This window comes from Echinops telfairi, unplaced genomic scaffold (assembly GCF_000313985.2).
Source record: "Echinops telfairi isolate 266 unplaced genomic scaffold, ASM31398v2 ScPeMD7_7468;HRSCAF=8506_0, whole genome shotgun sequence".
Classification (NCBI taxonomy): Eukaryota; Metazoa; Chordata; class Mammalia; order Afrosoricida; family Tenrecidae; genus Echinops; species Echinops telfairi.
The window spans coordinates 43,900,441-43,910,212 of NW_022111369.1; the positions used below are offsets into that span (position 1 = coordinate 43,900,441).

Sequence of the window (9,772 nt, forward strand, 5' to 3'; positions counted from 1 at the left end):
AAAAGAAATTCAAAATATATGCTATTTTGAGTCTCCATTAAACTTTAGAAACTTATGACCCTATATTACAGGTACAAATTTATTATCAAGACTGACATGTCTAAAAAGGGGGCGGAGAACTTCACTAAGCTCAATTCAAACTGAATGAAAATAATGAAATAGAGTAATTCTACTTTTATTTACAGTTTTACAAATAAGTATCTAGTTTTACAAATAACCATGTTATATTCTCAATACTATAAAATGTGAGATGATTACACATAAATATTGATCTCTATGTTATTAAAGATGATCCTTTTCTGGTTCATAAGCATGATGATTGGGTTTTCATGCATTTGTGTGACATGTGCCTCCCATAAACCTTGTTATGACCTCGGCACATTACCTATCTGACATGAAAAAAAATGTTATTAAAGAAATATGGGTTAATGGACGAAACAGCTCATTGCTTATAAGCATTAAGCATTTAGCTTGAGGATGTTGCTGAGTGAACGTAGGATAGCCATGGTCAGGCACTGTGCTAGTTTGGGCTGACTAAAGAAACAAATTCAGTGACACTCCTATGGGTGTGTAAGAAAGAGCTTTATATAAAAGAGTAATTGTATATTAAGAAAACATCCCAGCCCAGTCCAGATCAAGTCCATAAATTCTGATGCCATAAGTCTGATGCTAGTCCCTCAATTCCTCTTCAGACTCACGCAGCACATGCAATGATGCAACATGCAGGAAGATCACAGGCCAGTGGGTGCAAAGTTGTGGATCCAGTGGTGGTGGAAGCATCTCCAGGGCTCTCGCAGGTCTCCATGTGCCTCTACTTGGCTTGTCAACAGGAAGGTGAAAGCAGAGAGAGGGTGTGGCCCGCCTCCAGGGAGAGAGAAGCCAGCTGCAGAGAGACTATCTCAGTTGCCCCCAATCAAGCTGCAACCTGATTGACAGGCTAAACTCCGCCCACATGATCCTATGGGAGCCATGTTGGCACCAAAAAACCTAACTATCACAGGTACATATCATAAATTCCGTTTGATGTGTAAAATGAGAAAGAGAAGTAGTCAATGCGTAGTAAATTTAAAACAGATTCTGCAACTGTTTAACCATCTTCCCAAGATTCTTCTATGCTTCATTTAGTATTTGTTGATTGTTTTATAGGAATCTTATTACTTTTAGATTTACATTCTTTTCTGCTATTCATCTTCTCAAGGAACTAGAAATAAAGAGGGAAAACCTTCATTAGATATTAGATTAGCGAACTGACACTGTATAGTTCTCTTCACTTCACTACCGTCCCCAATCTAGTCTCCCACATGGACATGCGGCTACACAAAAACACATCTATCTGACGATGATAGATGTTGGTCTTGGAAAGGTAGGTGCTCAATATCAGTACTGCCCAGAAATCATTCACACTTGTCGTGATCCAGCCCAGCTCACCTCTCGTGCGGTGGGTAGTGCAGAAAGTAGACACTGGAATGCATCTATAAGTTACATGTGCTCATGTAGCAATGATGAATGTGAGTATACACACCATGCATGGAGAGAGAACAAAATGTCCACCGTATTATTAAATAAATAACAGTGCAGCAGACATAGACACGCATAGATGTGCCACATTTGTTATTATCGATTCCCTCCGCTCATTTAGTTCATATCTTATAGATCAAGTAGAAGATACAAGACATCAGATTATAGAGACAGAATATTCCAGGGTGCTATCAGGTTAAGGGTGAGCTTGCTTATCACAAGGTTGTTAGTTCAAACACACCAGCCGCTCCCAAGGAGAAAGATGAACTTTCTGCTCCCAGACAGGTTTACTATCTTGGAAAGCCTTCACAGGGTCACCATGAGTCAGAATCGACTTGAAGGCAGAGGGTTTGGTTTGGGGGTCACAGGTGATCTCAGAGAACTCAGCTACAACCAGGGGGTCATTTCTCCTCAGTTATGCAGATGAGAAGTAGATAGCCAGGGTGTCAGGCACACTTCCCTTTGTCCAAAGTTGAACTACATGTTCATCAATGGAATGGATTAAACCAACAGGGAGCAAGTCAAAACTTCTAAATATTTATTTTGTCACTAAAAATGTTAACATAAAATATATGAATCATAATAACAAGCAAGACCAAATAGGAGTGAAAGTATATGCATATAAACACATATATATACCTCATATAGTTATATTTATACTTCAGTATATTTACATATATAAAGGTAAATCCAAAATATTGCTACTGAATCATAGAAACCTTTATTAACAAAAACAAAAATGGGAAGCTACTGTTTCTCAACATATCCTTCATCTAGGTCTACACCATATTGAAAGTGGCATTTCCATCTCTAAAGAATTCTGGGAGTTGGGTGGGGGGAGGTGCTCTAAAATGGATGTGGTAATTATTGTATAATTCTTCTTTTTTTTAAATCATTTTATTGGGGGGCTCATATAACTCATCACAATCCATATATACATCCATTGTGTCAAGCACATTTGTACATCTGTTGTCATCATCATTCTCAAAACATTTGTTTTCTACTTGAGCCCTTGACATCAGCTCATTTTTCCCCCTCCCTCCCAGCTCCTCTCTCCCCTCTCCCCCATGAACCCTTGATGATTTATAACTTATTATTATTTTGTCATATCTTACACTATCCGACATCTCCCTTCACCCACTTCTCTACTGTCTGTTCCCCAGGGAGGAGATTACATTTAGATCCTTGTAATCTGTTCCCCCTTTCTCCCTCACGTTACCTCTATCCTCCCGGTATCGCCACTCTCACCACTGGACCTGAGGGGTTCATCTGTCCTGGATTCCCTGTGTTTTCAGTTCCTATCTGTACCAGTGTACATCCTCTGGTCCAGCCAGATTTGTAAGGTAGAATTTGGATCATGATAGTGGGGGCAGGGGAGGAAACATTCACGAACTAGAGGAAAATTACATATTTCATCATTGCTACACTGCACCCTGACTGGCTCATCTCTTCCCCGCAGTCCTTCTGCAAGGGGATGTCCAATTTCCCACAGATGGGCCCTGGGTCCCCACTGATTGAAGTGCTGAATTGTATGATATGTAAATTATGTGCCAATAAAACTGTTAGAAAAAAATACATTTTAAAAATAATTCTGTACTGTTCGAGTTGCACCATGTCAAAACAGCCTCACCTTGTATTCCTTTCCAAAGGTCTTTGAGTTTCAGGAGTGAAACAGTTGGAAGAAGCAAGATCAAGGTTGGAAGGTGAACAAGGTCAGGTTTCCCACCCAGAATTCTCATGCAGCCATCCTCGCTCCCCTCACAGCGGGAGCAGTGCATTGTCGTGATGAAAACAAGCTCTCAGTAAAACTTCCCTGGTCTTTTTCCCACCAGTGTAGTTTTCTTAAAATTTCTCTATCACGAGCCCTAGTGATTATCCTGTATCCTTTGATAAAATCTATCAAGATTAACCTTTGGAATTAAACAAACAGGTACCCTAATCGCCTTAGCCGACTCCTTTGCCTTGACATTGTCTAGCATTGTTTCATGCAGACCTTTCTCTTGGTCAGCACTGTAAGGAGAGTCGGGAGCCCTAGTCCCACCGTGAGTTCGGTGTGGGGCTGATGAGAAACAAGTCGGGGGTTCAAACTCCCCCGCTGCTCCACACGACAGTGATGAGCAGCTGTCTGCTCCCAGAAAAGGGACAGGCTCAGAAACCCCAGGGGGCAGTCTTACTCCGCCCTCTGGGGTGCCCGTTTGGGAAGGAGACCAAGACAAGTGTATTCCTGAGAGAGCTTGTCCGCAGCCATCCACTGATGAAGGATGCAAGTTTAAGCGTGCTTTGTTTGGCATAAACCTGTGCATGAGAACTGGTACCCTCGTAGCAAGACTTTCTGATTTACTCTCATGTTGTAGGCATATATTGTCAGAGACAATTAAGAAAACTAGTCATGTAAACACAGTTTAGACATATTTTCTTGCATTGTACATATAAACCCACTTATGGGACTCCTGTATACAGATTAGGCAGTTAGAAACATATAACAAGTCTATCTACCCTATTCAAAATCTGTTAACCCTGTCTTCACAGCTATGCTTGCTTGCATATGATCTGGTTTAATTTGGAAGCTAGTCTGCATTTGAACATGGTTAGTATTTCTATTTGTCAGTAAGTAGAAGCCAGGCTTAGTTCTCTCTCCAAAATAAATCCGAGTTCCAAGACTGTTTGACCAGCTGCCTGTCTTGGCTGTACCTCCTCCTGCAGGTCCCGTGGGATGTGCAGACAGACTACACAGGCAAACGTTTGAGTTGTCATGTATGACTAGTTATGACTCAGCCCCAGGTACCTATCTGGTCCTGCTGTGGCGGCAGGGCTGGTGTGGGTACATAACTCCAGGCTGCAAACCCTCCTGCTAAATAGTCCACTTGTCAACCTTCCACTGCTCCCTACTGTGCACTGGAGCAGCTTGTAAAGGGGAAACCAGACCAAAAAGGAGAAAGGTCGCAGAGAGAGAAGACACTGACCTATCCTACAAGAAGCTGAATCAAAGATTGCTTGCAGTATGACAAAATTTCAAATCCCAACTCTGGTTGGGATTGCCCTGGTCCACACCACAGATTCATCCTTAGACAAGGAGGCCACGGAGATTTAAATACTCCCTCAAGAAATGAGTGGTACAGTAACAGAATGTACAAGGCACATGGAGACACCTCCCCGCCACCCCTTTACTTTGATCTCATTAAGGCCAAACCCAAGGAAAGTGGGCCAAGCATTGGCCAGGAGACAGTACTTTGGCAACACTGGAATCAGGGAGGCAGAATCAAAAGGGAAGCCCCACCCCCGAGGGGATCCTTGTTGGGAAGTAGGCACACCCTTTCATCCTGGAGTCTTGAGTCACGTGTGTTTGCAAAAGCCGGGTTGTGATTTTGTCAGAGTGCTAAGCCCTTCCAACCAACAACCGTGAGCTGCAGACCCGCCAGCAGGTTGCTCCAAATGACCCTTGACTCACCCTGGGCATCCGGTAGCCTCTCCTTAGAACGAAATCCTTAAAGGCAATCATCCAGTGAAGCTCTTCAAGTAAGTCCTCCTAAAAGAGTGTCCACATTGCAAAATGCATGTCAGTTGTCAGAAGCTTGGTTTCATGAGCCCAACCCAAACCCACTGCCACTGAGTCACTTCCAACTCATGGAGACCCTCCAGGGAGAGTGGCACTGCTCCCTCGGGCTGGGTGTCTGAAGCAGGCTTTCTCCCTCTGAGCGGCTGCTGGGTTCAAACTCCTCACCTGTCCGTTAGCACTTCAACACTTTCAACACTGTGCCACGAGGGTTCCCTTGGTTTCATATGCATCCTAATTAAAAGCACTTGTCATTTTATAAAGGAATACTTCCTTCTCATTTGGTAATACTTGTATAGATAATGTTCATGCATTGATAAATACAGAGGTTTTTAAAGGATAGCTTTTCCTCCTATTTTTCCTTACTTATTCTCTTATTAAGGATAAACAATAATTTTAAATGAATAAATTAGACAACGACTGGCCTAGGGTGGCTACAATCAAGCCTAATTGAAATGAATAATATATCCACACCTCATATGGACTGGCAACAGGCCACAAACAGCTACAGCACTGGTGGAGGAGAAGAAGGGAGGCAGCCTCAGACTTTCAGATCCAACACAGATTACACAGTGACAGTAATAAAGACAGCCTGCCACTGCTGTGACAATAGACACAAACACACACAAATACACACCCTGACCAGTGGAATAGAATACAAACCAAAAACCAAACACCCAGAAGCAACTTCAAAATGGGTTAAGGATATAAAAATGCAAACAGAAACCATATAATCCTTATAAGAACAAGCCAAGATAATAGCTTTCAACAACAAGTTACCTAATATAATAAAAACTCAAACAGCAAAAGACAAAATAAATAAACATGATCTCATAAAATTTACCAAAAAAAAGACTTTACCAATAAAATAAGTGAAGAGATAAGTTAATTGATGGGAGAATCTTCAGAAACCACTTATCTGACAAGAATCTAAGAAGCAAAAACTATATAAAACTTTGGCAACATAAACATAAAGACAAATAGCACAATCATAAAATGGGCAAAGGACTTGAATACACATTTCATCAAAGAGGATATTCAAATGGCCACTAAACACATTGTGACAGTTACATAATCTGTCATTAACTTGCGGAAGGGTGGAATCTAGCCTGTCAATCAAGTCACAGCTTGATAAACTAATTTGGAGGCCCTAAGAAGATAAATAGCTCACTGGAGGCGGGACACACACTCACTCTGTGTTTGGTATTCCTGGTGACAAAACACATGGAGCTGCTTTAGAGCCCTGGAGCTGGAGGAGCCACAAGGAGACCCACGCCAGTGCTGTGATGCCTACACTGCCACTAGATCCACAACTTCCACCCACTGGGCTGTGAGCTTCCTGCACTCGGTGTCATTTCATGTGTTGCGTGAGTCTGAAGAGGAATTTACAGACTGGTACTGGACATATGGGTTAATATAGGATTTATGGACTTGATCTGGGATGTGTTCTCAATATTCAATTGCTCTTGTATATAAAGCTCTTTCTTACACACGAGTCTCCGTGGATTTGTTTCTCTAGTCCACTCAGACTAACACACACATGAAAAGATGCTCAATACATCAATAGCTAGAAGAGAGATACAAATGAAAACCACTATGAGACACAATTCCATACACACTGGAATGGTTATATTGGTCAGCGGTTCAAATTTACCAGATGCTCCTCTGGAAAAAAATGAGGCTATACTCCCATAATGATTGTAGTCTTGGAAACCCAAAGGGGCCGTTCTACTCTGTCCTATGGCACTATGAGTTGCCCTCAACTCTATGGCAGTGAGTTTGGGTTTGAGTATAGATTATTTTTAAATGTATGAGTATTAATAAAGATGTGGAGGTATTGTAACCCTTGTCCATTGTGGGTGGGAATTCAAAATGTATAGCTGTTATGGGAAACAGTATGGTAGTCCTTTAGGAGACTAAAAATAGAACTACCAAATGATCCAGAAATTCTAGGTATATTCCCCAAAGACGTGAAAGCAGAGACTCAGATTTGTGTACAATGTTCGCGGCAACCCTATTTACAATAGTCAAAAGGTGGCAGTTCTAAATGCCCATCAACAGACGACTGGATGACAAAATGTGGTACATTCACAGCACTTACTCAATAAGAGAAACAAAATCTTGATAGATGTTACAATATGGATAAATTTTGAAAGACCTTATGCTGATTGAAATAAGACAAAAGGACAATTATTTATACAAAAGAACCAAATTTATACAGAAAGACAAGAAAAGGTAAATATATAGAGACCAACATTTATTAGTGGCTATCAGGGGTGGGCAGGAGGAGGAGGCAAAGGGGGTTCTGAGTTTGGATTTACAGTGCTGGAAAATCACATTGATGAAGGATAGGGTTGCAGTTTTATAATTGCTGTAAATAAACTGTACACCCTATAAAAGTTGAATTGGCAAAAGTTATGTGAGAGAAAGATTTACAATGATCCAAAAATTAAAAAGTGGTTATTGTGGTTGATTCTATAAAACCTCATGGGATTTGGTTCTTTGCTTGGGAGGTTCAGAGTCTTGGTTTAATGGGACATCCTAGTAAACTGCCCTAATTTAGCACTTCAGTTCTGCCTCCTACTTCATAGTGCCTGGGCTTCTAAAAGCTTGCAAGTGTCATTCAAGATAGAAATGATCTGGATTTGCCTGGAGCAACAGTGGACAAAGTTAGAACTAGGAAGAGAAAATGGGTAGGTAGCTACTGTACATACTCGAGGAAAAGCCAACCCAAATATCTGCCAAGGCACCCAATTTTACCAAAAAACTGCTTTAAAAATGTGCTGAAAAACTCGGCTTATCTATGAGCATATACGGTAATTGCCTCCATGAACACCTGCCTCCTTTGCCATGAGACTCAAAGAACTGGATGGTTTCCAGTTACCATCCTGATCAGGAGGGGGGGGGAATGCAGAAAAGCATTAACAATTCAATCAGAATCCAGATCCATGGAGGCTTGCTGAACCCCTGGAACTATTGCCCTGAGAATATCATTAAACCATAAACCAAAAGTATCCCCTTAAGTCTTGTAAACACAAATAATAGTTTAGCTTCTGTGGGGGGAGGTCAGATGCACAGGCGCCCCTCCCCCCTGAGGGCAATCAGTTGCCAAACTGCAGTGGGCCAGGCTCCCTGCCACTGGGGACAATGGACAGGCTCCTGAGGCAGAGTTTACACCCTACTGATAATGGTTACTATGGAGACCTAGGGAACAGGTCAAGGTTAAGCTGCCACCCTGAATCTGGGATCCACCCATCTTGTCACATGTATACCCCAGTCCCTCCTCTTCCTGTTGCATGTTATGTCCCTGGACCACCCCCTCATTACTGTGTAACCTGTAGTGTAACCCCTTCCTGTGACGTATGTCTTTACCTGTAATTAGTGGGCGTGCATGCCCCCAAAAGGTATATAGGCGTGGGTCAGCAATGTAAAGCTCTCTGACTTCTCTCTCCCTGGTCACCCCCCTCTCTACGCCCACTCCTCTCCAGTCCTCTCTCCCTTGTTCCCTCGCCCTCCTTCCCTTCCCCCTTTCTCCACGTGGACCACCAAGCTGGGCTGAGGTGAGCAATGCTAGCATGTAATGTGTCTGACTGCATTATTGTAAATATCTCTCATGCTCTCTATAACTTTAATATAATACTTATATATCTCAACCGTACAATTGTGCTTACTGAACCAGTGGGTAGTAGTAGTAGTGGGTGGGGGCTGGCCCCCTACCCCACCTCATAACTTAATACTATAAGCTTCACTAGTATTAAATGTCTGTGTTGAGCAATAAGCTCTTTTAATATCTATCAATATTAACCACAACTTGAAAATTTGGGGATAATGTGTTTATGTTAATGGGGTACGGGAAGGGAAGGCTAGAATGGATTCATAGCACAAACAATGTAATTAGTGTCACAGAATTGTGCATGTAGAAACTGTGAAATTGGTGTATGTTTTGCTGTGTAGATTCTCAACACCAAAACAAAATATGATTTTTTTAAATCCAAGCACCCAAAACAGTTTTTTTTAAAAAAGGCAAAATGAAAAGTCTCAGATAATGAGACCAGGCTATATAGAAATTACATCAAATAAAATAATCCTTTCAATTAAAAACAATAGTTCTGTAACTAATTTTTTGTTTTTAGATATATAGTTAATTGGGTTGTTTTTTTTAAGTGCAACTGGACTAGTTTTATGTTAAGGATTAAATCTATAGCAATTTAGGCAGCTCCAAAGAACACATACCAAGAAATTATGGTGACCATTATTCTAGTATTCTGAGGCTTATATAAATATGGTATGCCCCTAAATTTGTGGAATGCCTCTCATACTTGAAAATAATAATTTAATAGCCATTTACTATAAAAATCTAAATCACAACCCTCCTTGTCTTAGCTTTCCAATCTAATATAGATAAATCATGAATGATTACTTAATAAATAACTCAAAGCTGTGTTCTTGTTGTTGTTAGGTGCCAATGAGTCGGTTCCAGCCCATAGCGACCTCATGCACCACAGGAGAAAGCACTGGCCGGTCCTGCACCATCTACACAGTGTTCCTATATTTGTTTCTCTAGTCCACTCAGACTAACACACACATTAAGCAATTCTTAATCTAACAATAGCTAGAAGAGAGATACAAATGAAAACCACTATGAGACACAATTCCATACACACTGGAATGGTTATATTGGTCAGCGGTTCAAATTTACCA

At 41.3% G+C, this 9,772-nt stretch overlaps 1 protein-coding gene and 1 non-coding gene across 2 annotated transcripts in view; one reads left to right on the forward strand and one right to left on the reverse strand.

Annotated features, from left to right (window-relative positions):
- The first annotated feature begins 291 nt into the window (after nucleotides 1-291).
- LOC115873424 lies at nucleotides 292-395 on the forward strand. Its single transcript, XR_004048421.1, has one exon. It is a non-coding gene; the product is annotated as a small nucleolar RNA U13 (small nucleolar RNA).
- Nucleotides 396-812: 417 nt separating this feature from the next.
- LOC101655225 (protein FAM47E) overlaps nucleotides 813-9,772 on the reverse strand; it is a 29,270-nt gene continuing 20,310 nt past the window's right edge. Inside the window, exons 5-6 of the mRNA XM_045284352.1 lie at nucleotides 4,967-5,044; nucleotides 813-1,201 (exon numbers count right to left, since the gene is read on the reverse strand). Coding sequence (XP_045140287.1) covers nucleotides 1,118-1,201; nucleotides 4,967-5,044 — 162 coding nt within the window. The 3' untranslated portion in view covers nucleotides 813-1,117. The remainder of the gene's footprint in view (nucleotides 1,202-4,966; nucleotides 5,045-9,772) is intronic.